The sequence below is a fragment of the Lissotriton vulgaris genome, chromosome 4_1, assembly GCF_964263255.1.
Source record: "Lissotriton vulgaris chromosome 4_1, aLisVul1.2, whole genome shotgun sequence".
NCBI classification, from domain to species: Eukaryota; Metazoa; Chordata; class Amphibia; order Caudata; family Salamandridae; genus Lissotriton; species Lissotriton vulgaris.
Genome location: NC_141691.1, coordinates 1,660,360,565 through 1,660,372,838, shown reverse-complemented (window position 1 = coordinate 1,660,372,838; position 12,274 = coordinate 1,660,360,565). Strand labels below are relative to the sequence as shown.

The following is a 12,274-nucleotide window of genomic DNA, read 5'->3' as shown; positions in this document are numbered from 1 at the left end:
GTTGATACACTGTATCGGTATACAGTAACGCTATATGGTACTATAGTATTGTACTGCTTACACTGGGGGCATCTTGCATTGATAAAACCAATAGGTATGGCTTTCAACTGCGAACACATGCGAATAGCATTCTATGCCTGTGTTTGCATGCATAAGTACATTAAAGCCTCGCTTATTGGCATCGCAGTGGCTGTATGTTTTGTGACCTATCAGTCTTAGACTGCCCTTTTTTGCTCACCATTCAGTCTGTCCGCTTCCCTTTGTGTATGGGCTCCATAGGTGAAAATTAGACTTCACATGCTTTATATGCTCTGGTCTATCAACAGCCTACGAGAAACATTCACATTTAGCTCTCCCAGTACAGTTTTTTTTTAAAATGATGACGCTGCATGAAAATTCAAATGTAAGACTCCATGCCCACTTCAGTTCTTCCCTTGGCTGTCATCTACGATTATCGGCAAGCCTTTGGATAACCACTTGTTTCGAATTTCTAACAGTTGCATATGACTGTGGCAGCATTTCATGTCCGAAGTATATGTTTTGCGTCAAGCATGATTACCAGCCTGATATTTTACAGCTATTTCTATTTCTTTCAGAATAAGAGCAGTTGGCACAGCAGCTGTGAATATGTGTCTCGTGGCGACAGGTGGGGCAGACGCATATTATGAAATGGGGATTCACTGTTGGGACATGGCAGCTGCGGCGGTCATTATCACCGAGGCCGGAGGTGTTGTGATAGATGCAACAGGTAAACGCTCATTGAACTTGTGTCTTGTCTCTTTTTTCTTAATGATTTAAATTAGTCATTGCATGCATTTATTTACGTGATATAAGGGGCAGTGAAATTATGTCTACTATAGCAGGGTAAATCTTGTGTGTATATATATATATATATATATATATATATATATATATATACACCTATCCCTTTGTTACGCTCCACCATCCGCTGCACCACACACAGCGGGTGCCGCTCCAACGTGAGAGTGGTCTCACATAGTATTCGTATCACAGTGCCATGCCAATTACATACCAGGAGCAACGAAGCCCACTCATGGGATTTCTTTTCTGTGCATTTATTGCCAAAAATAAAATCTTCCGATGCATTTCGGCACACTCTCTTTATCACTGTCCGGCATTGTTTTCACATTTAAATACCTTGTGATTTCATTGAACAAACAGACTATCATGAACGTAAAAGATGGTTATTTACACATTTTTTTTAACGTGATAAATACAACGGCTATCTTAACATTTTCCGGCACCCATGCATATCTCCTTTCACATTGAAATGCAACCATAATTGATGTTGTGATTATTCGTTTAAAGTGATCAATACAGTGTTCTGTTTGCAACCGAACACTGCCCAGCACATTACATTATTAATAACCATTTTTGTATACCCTTGTGTGCCATACATTTTATACTTGAGCCCTGTTTGTGCTTGCCAAAGCCACATTCATGGTAACTCTAATTAATTCAACTCTATCCCAAAAGGTCTCAAAAAATGTATACACATTCAAAATAATTTTAATTTGTACTATCGTACCTTGGGATACAGTCTCCACAATTGCTCCCTGCATGGGCTTTGAACCCACGACTGCGTTTACTGTAACAGCAAATGAGCAGACCGACCAAAACAGAAAGCTTCAAGGAACTCGTACAGCAGCTCACGGTTCAGAAGCAGTCCCCAGAATGCACAGATGAATAAAGAACACAGACCCTAGATCACATTCGCAGGATGCCAGCTAAGACTGGAGGGCCTGCACAGACTTGGGAATCCTGCAGATAGAAAAGATGTTGTCCGGCGGAGCCGTAGGGTTGGTATGGATGGAGACGCCCCCCCCCCCCCCGGGTCCACGCCGAAGTAACTGAGAAAATGTCAGTGGCCGAGGTTTCCACACCTTTCGGTACGAGTTGGGACACTGGCACAAGTGGCAGATGACATTTATTTATTTATTTATTTATTTATTTATTTATTTATTTGGCATACTTATATAGCGCTAATCTGTCCCCCAAAAGGCATCCTGGCGCTTTGACTCAGTAAGTCGAACCATCGATGCGGAGTTAGGCTACTCTAGGAAAACAAATGCAGAGTTAGGCTACTCTAGGGAACAGATGAGTTTTCAGCCCTTTTTTGACGGCTGGGAATTCACCCTGACTTCTTAACGAGAGCGGGAGGGAGTTCCAGAGTTTGGCGGCCGCAAAACTAAACGACCGTCCTCCCATCCTTACTCTCTGCACTCTGGGGACCGACACCAAGTACGCAGTGGAGGAACGCAGGCTCCGAGATGTGGTGTACCAGGAAAAAAGGTTCTGTAACAACACTGGACCCTGTCTATGTAAAGCTCTAAAAACCAGACAGGATGCTTTAAAGAGGATCCGCTGATGAACCGGCAGCCAATGTAAATCCTGTAGTGCCAGAGTAGATGAGGCAGCGCGTGGGCGAGAAAGTGCCAGCTTGGCCGCCATATTCTGAACCCACTGCAGCCTGCCCACCAGAGTTTTAGGCGCCTCCAGAAGTAGTGCGTTACAGTAGTCCAATCTACTTAGGATCAGACCCCGCACTACTGGCCTAGCCTGGGCTGGAAGAAGTGGTAGGACCTTCCGCAGGATCCTAAGTAGCATCATGCATGTGGCCACGGACTTGTTTACGAAAAGATCCAGTTGAAGGTTGGGGCCAAACATGACCCCCAGATTTTGAGCAGACTCTGCAGCCGTCACTGTCCCAGAAAAGGAAGGGGGCCAGAAATTGTCCGGTAGAGCACGCGGTACACGGTCATTAGAGAAGTAGAGTACCTCTGTCTTAGATCCGTTGAACTGGAGGGAGTTGGAACGCAACCAGTTCGATGCAACAGTCAGGCAGCGGTGGAAAGTCTCTAGAGGGACGGCATCTTTGCCCTTCAAGGAGAAGGGTATCGTCGGCGTAATTAAACACCGATATGCCAAAAGATTTTATCAGTTGGATCAAAGGGCGGAGGTACAAGTTGAAAAGTATGGGGCTGATGGCCGAGCCCTGTGGTACCCCCTGCCCGACTTTCCGCACATCCGACTTAAAAGGCGGCAGAGCCACTACCTGCTGTCTGTTGTCAAGATAGGAGACTAACCAATCCCTAGCCAGCCCCGTAACCCCGCTCTCCTCCAGTCTCTTGATGAGGGTGGAGTGGCTGACCGTGTCGAACGCGGCCGACATGTCTAGCAGCACTAAAAAGGCTGCCCGACCAGTGTCGACCCGCGAACGAAGATTGTCTAACACGGCCACCAGCGCTGATTCTGTCCCATGCGCTGGCCAAAACCCAAACTGGGCCACATCCAACCATTCGTTATCCTCAAGAAAACTAGATAGGGAGCGGATGACCAACTTCTCCAGGATTTTAGCCGGAAAAGGGAGCAGGGAAATAGGTCTATAATTTGACAAACAGGTGGGATCAAGAGAGGGTTTTTTCAGGAGGGGAGAGACCACCGCTAGTTTCCAGCTCTCCGGGACAGTCGCGGTAGCAAGCGACTGCTGACAGATGGAATACAGAGGGTGAAAAAGTTCATCCTGAAATGCTTTCCAGATTTTATGTGGAAGAGGGTCTAGCGGAGAGCCAGAGGATACCGTCTGTGCCAGTTTACAAAACTCCTCGAAAGAAGGCAGAGAAAAGCAACTCAACTGAGGATGACTCGGAGGTTCAGCCATGATTCCCCCACTAAGAGGAAGACCATCCCGCCAACGATGGCAAGAGCGAAGAGGTTCCTCCGGAGCTCCCAAACTGAGAATCCGGTAACTCTCCCGAGGTCGACTGGAAGACTCTTCTGGAGCTCCCACACCGAAAGAAGAGTTTCTCGGTGGGGGTCGACTGGAAGACTCATCCGGAGCTCCCGGGCTAGAGGAGGGGCGGCTCAGCTGGGGTCGACTGGAGGTCACTCTGGAGCTCCCAGGCCGAGAAGCAGACAACTCGACTGGGGTCGACTGGAAGGTTCTGCCGGGATTTCCATGGTAGAATGACTAGATAAACAGTCCAAGGTAGTCGACAGAGGTAAAGGCTCCCCCGCAAGTCAACTTAGAATCGTGGAGATCTTATCCTCAAAGGTGGCTGCTAGGGAATCACATAGAACCTGTGAGACTGGAATAGTATTCATGGCGGCAACCGGATGGGAAAGGTCATTCACAATCTTAAATAGGGACTGAGATTTATTGGTTGCCTGGTTTAGCGTTTCCTCCAGATAGACTGCCTTAGCACACTTAATCTGTGCTTTGTATTCCTGTAGTGTCGATCTAAACACCGTTTTTTCCGCTTCTGAATAGTGCCTCCTCCACACCCTCTCTGCCCGCCTGCATCTCAACCTTAGCTGCAGAAGGTCAGGGGTGTACCAGGGCATAGCGCGGTTCTGTCTGTTCCCTGATCGACGCATTGGAGCCGCCGTAACCAGGGAGGCAGAGATCTGCCGACATAAACTGGCATAACTTTCATCAACATTGTTTCCAAGTTTAAAGCCATCCGGAAGAAGGGTGGGCAAGGCCGAAGATCTTAAAAGTCTGGACCAAGGTCTACCTATTTTAATATTGCTCTTCCCTGTATCACCCGGGGCTGCAAGAAGGCAAAGATGCAATAAAACCAGCGCGTGATCCGTCCAGCATTGAGGTATGATGTCATTCACCACTACATGCTGGGCGTCAGCAAACACCAGGTCCAGAGCATGACCTTTCTGATGGGTCGCAGAGCAAACCAGCTACTGCCCCCTACCACGAAATCGCAAGTTTTGCACCACTTGGTGCTGATGTTTAACCTCTTCGGTACTTGCGTCGGCCAATGGGCGACACAAGCACTAGCTCTCTGGTGCGGCGCACGTCCGTTGGACGTTGAAGCCCCGCCCGCTCAGTAATTCTCCCGCATAGCGGGAGAATTCGCGCCACGGTAAAGGGGTTCATTTGTTTTAATGTTTGTAGAGTTATTTTATGTTTCTCGCACTATAGTTTGTAACCGGTCATATTCCACCATATCTATCCGGTACACGACTACAACGTAGTACACTGGAGAACCAGGTAGCAATTCTCAATATTGATGGTTTATGGTGCAAATGTTTAGTCTAAATGTGAGGGGTCTGAACTCGCCAACCAAAAGAGTAGCATTACTGTTCCCAGCTACGGTCAGCCCACTGTGATATATCTGTTCTACACAAGACCCACCTCCTTTAAAAAGATTGGGGTAGGATGTGGTCTAAATGGTTCGATCGACAGTACTGGTTAGCAGGCCCAGGGTAAAAAGTGGGAGTTGCTATATTACTTGCTACACACTTCCAGAGCCAGGTCTTGCAACCCATTCTGAGACTGTAGGTCGTATGCTCCTATTCCTTTTTTTTATTCATAACTGTTCGTAATAATATGCCCCCAACGAACATCAGGAGCACTTTTTGAAGCAAGCAATTGGAACTTTATTGATGACAACGGATGCCAGAAGAGTGATAGGGTTGACTTTAATCATGTACCTGATGCCTAATTGGATAGATCACCCCAAAGGGCTGGATTCACTGGAGACATCCCTCCGCAGGGTACCAGTTGGCTAGCAGACGCAGGGCTGGTAGATGCTTAGAGGAAACTGCACCCCACTACAGTCATACTCTATTTTGATGGCCGCACACAAATCATATGCCAGAATTGATGGGTTAGGCAGTGGTACATGTATTGCCATAGCGGCATGACATAATAAGGAACGTATGGCGAAGCAAGCAGAACTGGAGGTGGCAGTGAGGGATCTGGAGACGACACATAAAACAACAGGTTCACACCACATTAGACGACCACTGACTATTGCCTGCAAACAACTTAATGCCCTTGATATGAATGCAGCCGAACACGCTCTGCTTCGTACATGACAGAATTAATACGCAGGGGGGAACAAAGCTGGGAAAATACTGGCCAATAGGGTGCATGCCCAAACTCACTACCGTTGTATACACAGTTTGATAGGCCACAATCAGACACTTCAAATCTGGGATGAGGATATATCCGCTGAATTTGGCCAATTCTATGCCCATTTATGTGGTAGGGACAAACTACTCTCCGAAGACGGCACTGCATACGTAGTGAAATGCCCATTGACCACCCTCACAAAATACATAGCATCCCCATTAGAAACAAATATAATGGAACTCTAAGTCCTAGAAGTGATCGGGAGATTGAAGCTGGAGAAGGCGCCCAGGCAAGATGGATTAATAGCAGTTTTTTAAAAGCAATATGCTTCTATATTGTCCACCGTACTGGTTTGTCTATAGAACTCCTTCAGCACTTTGAGAGCCCTTACAGAGTCCATGTGCACTACAATTATAATAGTTATACCAAAGCTGGGGAAGGATCCCCAGTCCTGTGCATCATATCATCCTATTTCACTACTTAACGTAGATGCAAAGAATTTTACAGAGATATTGGCCCACAGGCTGGGACAATATCTCCCCGGTCAGGTGGAAACAGATCAGTCAGGATTTGTGTCGGACCGCACGTGTTGGCATAATACATAGCGTCTTTTCCATATGTTACAGAAAACATATAGAGCCCAGACCATGACACTACTCCTGTCAATAGATGCCGAAAAGGCATTCGACGAGTACACTGGTCATTCCTTACGGCGCTGCTAAAAGCATTTGACCCGGGGCCTGCTTCTGGAGCTGGAAATGGGCCAGTTATCAGAAACCGACGGCACTAGTGAGTGTCAACAACTCCCTGTCTTCTCCCTTTCCAATCTCTAGAGGAACGCAGCAGGACTGCCATCTATCGCCACTCCTGTTTGCGTTATATATGGAACCATTGCAGAGCACATTCACAGGCACTCCCTCGTAGAAGGAGTTTGGATGGGATGTTAGTCACATAAGATAGCGTTATTTGCCAATCACGTCTTATTACTTATCACTAACCCCCGACAGTTGCTACTCCCACTATTAGAGGAGCTTGCTGCATTTGGAGAAGTTTCTGGGGTTAAAGTCAAAACACCAAATCCAAAGCTCTAAATGTCACTATTACCCATGACGAACAGGTGCTACTCTCTTCGGAATTCCTCTTCATGTGGGCCACAAGAGGGATCCCTTATTTAGGCATAACTATAATGTCAACCGTAGATAAATCAACATTATACAACTACATCAAACTCCTTTGGGGTGCCAGATTGTTATGCTTATTATCAAAGTGCACAGGCCCAATATGTATATTATTGAATGAGGCCTCATGCGTATACACCGCATGTTGCGGTTGAGGAAGGGGAGGCTTCTCCGGTTCCGCTGCACAGCATGATCACTCATCGGGCACGCGTGACCCCGAGAACCAAAATAAACGCAGTGGACACAACCATAGCCGCCTGGCAGGCGATCGGCGGGAAAACTGCCGATATACGCGCCGGCCATGTACATAGAACACCACGTCAGTGCGTCTACTTGGGGAGGCGGGCTTTCAACCGATGCAGGACATATATCCGGAGGGGTCTATTGTTACACCTGACTCTCTCCATTACATTAGCAATCAATCATTATTGTTCAGATTTGCAATGCACAGCCTTCGACACGCGGCCAAGGTTCACTACCTTACATACCCTTCAGAGCCATCTGCGCTGTTATCTTTGCAGTTTGCTCTCACTGCACCTAATAACAAAAACTTGATCTCCAGATTATATAGGCTGATCAAAGATGAATGCATATATGGACCGGACTGGAGTTTGGAGCGTTGGAATGCTTGCCTATCGGAGCCGATCTTAGAGAAAGACTGGAAATATGTGTGTGAATTGACCGGGACACTTAGTATGAACCAGAACTTGCGCATCATACACTTTAAATATATACACCAGGTGTATTACACCCGGCATGGCTGCATAGCTTTGTTTTCCCATGGGCTGAAGCATGCATTATGCCATCCATGACAGACCATTCAAAATGGAACTACTGGCAGACCGTTGCAGCCTGTGTAGGTTGGTGCATGCACCACTTTCTAAAGATATAGATTTACTATATCTAAGGGTCACTGCACTTAAAACCTATAAGTCACCCCTATAGCAGTCCTTTATAACCCTGAGGGCAGGGTAAAGTTCTAAGTTCCAAGTAAGAGGGTGCCCCTGTATGAGTAGAACACCCATTCAGCCTACGGAGTCCATTCTCCCGGGTTGTCAGTGAAGCAGCCATATACTATGTAGAGGGGCATCAAGTAATCGTGTGATGACATCTCATAAATGGCTGCACCAAATCGTATCCTGTTTGGTATCCAACATGTTGGAATCAAACCCCCACACCGTATACAATGTCAGAGGTATGATTCCAAGCACCGAGAGAGCCCCCTGTCAGGCTCTGTGTTCCTGGTACCAGCCTTCTAGTCCCAGACAGCACAAAATGGTTGCTGCCAACCAGAGACCCATTTCTGCCCTCCTGCTGCTGAGCCAAGCTCGAGCAGGGGTAGGCAGAACAATAGGCATCCTGTCACAAGGAGGTTTGACCACCTCCCAGACAAGATTTTGTGTATTAGTTCTGGGTGGGTGCGCTTGCCAGCGCCTGAAACTCTGCATGAGGGGCACATTTGGTGTCTCTGTTCATAGTACAGTTCAAACCAGTCCCGGGAGCCGTTGGCTCCCGCTCTGGCACAAAACTGGATAAAGGACATGGAAGTAACCTCCCCTCTGTCCGGACCCTCCCCTGGGAGGGTCCCCTAAATCTTCCCAACCTTTTCCTTAGGGTACTTAAGGGCATACCTTGGTGTAGGTCCCTGGATTCGTCGTAGGATAAGATTCCAATCTGAAACCACTACACTTCTACCGTCTGGGCACTTTGGACTTCGATGGACCTCATTTTGTCCTGACTTCATCTTCCTTCCAGTCTGCTGCATCGTCTGTGCATCATACAGGAACCTTCCAAGGCCTGTGAAGCATCCAGGACAACCGAAGTAATATCCCTTCGGGCTCAAAGTAGCCCCAAACTCGAGCAACTCCAGTGACCAAACTCTTCGACCACACCGCATTGTGTGCATCGTGGCCTGCATCTTTTGGTGAGCTGCTTGAGGTACTCTCTTAACTCCAGTCCCACTGGCCTGTGGGTCCACTTGAGGGTCACCTTTGTTTCCTTGGTCTCCTCTGATTGCTCGGGGTGTGCCCTGACTCCCCTGCTTGCGGTGAATCTCTTGGAACAAATATGCACCTTCTTGATTTCCTGCGTGGGTTGCATTTGCCATGGCTTGTTGGTGCTTCCACTGGACACCAACGCCTCAGCACTCGACATCCATCGTGGGACCGCTCGTTCCAACCGCGACTTGCACATGGACTTGTACAGAGCACGCAGTTGTGTTCTCACACTGCGCATGCATTCTGTGGGGTCCCTATCTACTTAACCTCGGGGGTTCTGTGGGTCCCCAGCAATTCTACGTCCTCTCGACATTGTTCAGACTCTGGTCGTGGTTCTTATACCACTTTCTTAGTATATGGTTTGGTCCGCCTCGCTGGCCAACTGTTTCTATTTGCTATTTACTGTAATTTCTTTGCTTAAGTATTGTGTGCTTTGTGTCTAACTCCATGTAGGAGGTACTGTAACGCATTAGAAAGTGTTCTATAATAATTTCATATTTTTATACATCATTTGTGTGGTTCCTTTTCATTTAATCTTTACTATAAGATTACATTCTGGTAAAACAAGCTGCTTTACACTCCTTCAAGACTAAGCCTGAAGGCGGCTCTCCACAGAAGATAGCTTTCTAAGGTTGTCTAAGACCTCGTAAAACACCGTAAGGGTTGTCTGGGCTGGTGCAGTGTACCTACTTACATTAGTGGAAATCATATACCAGGCCATCTTCTCATAGGGCATCAAATGTGTACTTTGTGGTTTGACTGAGGTTTGTATTAATCCTGATCACTGTCTAATACCCCCAGCCTAAATAACCACCACTGTGTATATGGCAGTTAATTTTCATTGTGGTTCCTAAATGTTCGTGGTGTATGTTTATGTAATATCTATAGAACTGAATTGGGACAGTAATGTTGACAAAACTATGCAACAAATTGAATATCATTCCGTATGGGGATTGGTATTTCTCCCTCAAGGAATGTTTGCAAAAAATCAGTACCTCTTCTAAGCACATTACAACCACATCTTTGGTAGAAACTTCAGATTCAATATCCATAGCACCACCAGGCAATAGCATTTTTGTATGCGTAACATGCAAATTCTCCCAGTGTTGAAAACTTTCAGTGACCTGACTTAAAATTTTTTTTAATATGGTACAGTGCAAAGGGTGTTAATCGTACAAAGGCATTCCGGTTCAACATTCAAGCAAAGGCCAGCTTTTACTAGATAAATATGTCACATGAATTACAATACAAATTGATATTGTGCATGAATACAAAACGTTTAATCCAATGCTTGTTCCTTTACATAATGGTAAACAATTTCTTGTCATTTTAGGGGGTCCATTTGATTTAATGTCTCGAAGAATTATTTCAGCAAGTAGCAGTGCCATCGCAGAACGCATCGCCAAAGAACTTCAGATAATACCTCTTGAAAGGGATGATGGGAAAAAGGAAGATTAATTTTGGATGAAGGAGTTTTTCATGGCACCTAGACAGTTATGCTGTAACTTATTGTCTCATTATGCCTACAGTGGACATAGATCTAACACGTATGCTGTGTTTATCTGCACACCTGCACTGAAGTAATATTCTATACTTGTGATGGTTGTCTGAGAAAGGATTTTAACACGTTACGTAATGCACTTAATTTAAGATAAGGAATTTAAACTAGTAGTACTGTAATTCAATCATGGAATGGTTTACATTTATTTAAGACAGTATGCAGTTTAACCCCTTCCATGCTCATAACGAGCTCAGCTCGTCATGAGGCACAGTTGAGCTGTGCTGATGACGAGCTGAGCTCGTCATGACACCAGCAAAATGGCAATTTCCAGCACAAGGGAAAAATAACCACAGCAGCGATGTGGTTAAAAATTATCTCAAATAATGGGAGTATTGGTTAACGTTTAACATGAGACTCTCTAGTCAATGTGCCCTATAAATCGAAGTGAAATAATTAATTTTGGATTTAGCGAAATGAAATACCATAATGTACACATTCAGTTATGTGTTGCCCGAGGCAACTAATCAGAATACAAAAGAATCCTAGTCTCTTGGAAACAAGTGTGATACATATACTAATTTCTGCTCTAACCTGGGGACTTTTTATTTTACATTCGGATTAACGTGATACAGTGATATTTACAGTATTGTCCAGATAATTTGTTGTATAGAATTGTGCAATGCTCAGCTTGATTGTTTTGAAATGGATAATTCAAAAGAATTGTTGGAGCCTTAATATTACATAATGTTCTGCAAATAAGTGGGGGTGTTAAGTTTGCAAGAGAATTTTATTGCATCAGGAGGGAGTCTTGGGGGTGTATGGCGTTCTCCTATTAAATCCTCAGAGGTTTTTAATATCTTCAAAATGGCAGAGGCCTGTTTAATCATGATAGCAAGGTGCAGTTTATAGACTTTGTCTTAATGGAAGGCTGTATTAAGCAGTGCAAATACAATTACATTTTCTTAAATGAAACCAGATTTGTCTCTATATTGCATTTTTATTATTGATGTATGAATCTTGTACTTTGTTTAAATTGTGTCTGGAATCAGAAATGGCTTTTAAAGGGCTGCCTTCTTTCGATCTGTGCCACCTCGCCTCAAATGGTGCAAATTTGAATTACACAATTGAAGCAGTTTTATTTGCATTCTCCCACCAATCAACCCCTCCCATGGTTGTTTGTGACCATAAAACCTTTTATAAGATGAAACCGCAAATATAATACCTTTGGTCTGGGTATAAACATCCTTGCAAGTCCAAATGATGCACACATATATTTATGTAATGGGATAAAGGCATATGAGCTAACCTGTCCTTTGAGGTAATATTTTGGATCCCCCATCTGTACCTATGCTTTCAAATGTGGTCACCACCTGTTACTTTCCAGATTATCCTGAGGCAGAAGATGCAGACACAGAGGATGACATAGGTTATCAAATAGTTTTGCAGCGTGAATCTTTTCTGAATTCACATGCTGTGGATTATTCCACCACCCAGTGGTTGGCTCCGGAATTGCTGTCATTTATTTATTATTATTTTTTTGTGGTTGTGGGCTTTGACAGACCACATACAACACACAATTGAAAGAAGGGTCTAAGGGCAGGTTTACCGACCAACCAGGTATGTGCCCCAAACACAATATTGTGACAACAAATAATACCTGGGGGTCCGAGAAGTGATAGTAAGTCAGACAGAATGGATCACG

At 45.2% G+C, this 12,274-nt stretch overlaps 1 protein-coding gene across 3 annotated transcripts in view; it reads left to right on the top strand.

The window, feature by feature from the left end:
- Nucleotides 1–11,547, top strand: part of IMPA1 (inositol monophosphatase 1) — a 94,387-nt gene extending 82,840 nt beyond the window's left edge. For 2 of the 3 annotated variants that reach the window (XM_086965934.1, XM_086965932.1), the window contains exons 8-10: nucleotides 597–748; nucleotides 10,405–10,793; nucleotides 10,929–11,547. In XM_086965934.1, coding sequence (XP_086822060.1) covers nucleotides 597–748; nucleotides 10,405–10,529 — 277 coding nt within the window. In that variant the 3' untranslated portion in view covers nucleotides 10,530–10,793; nucleotides 10,929–11,547. Of the gene's footprint in view, nucleotides 1–596; nucleotides 749–10,404 lie in introns of all 3 variants that reach the window. The other variant, XM_086965933.1, reaches the window with a different exon arrangement.
- Nucleotides 11,548–12,274: the final 727 nt, after the last annotated feature.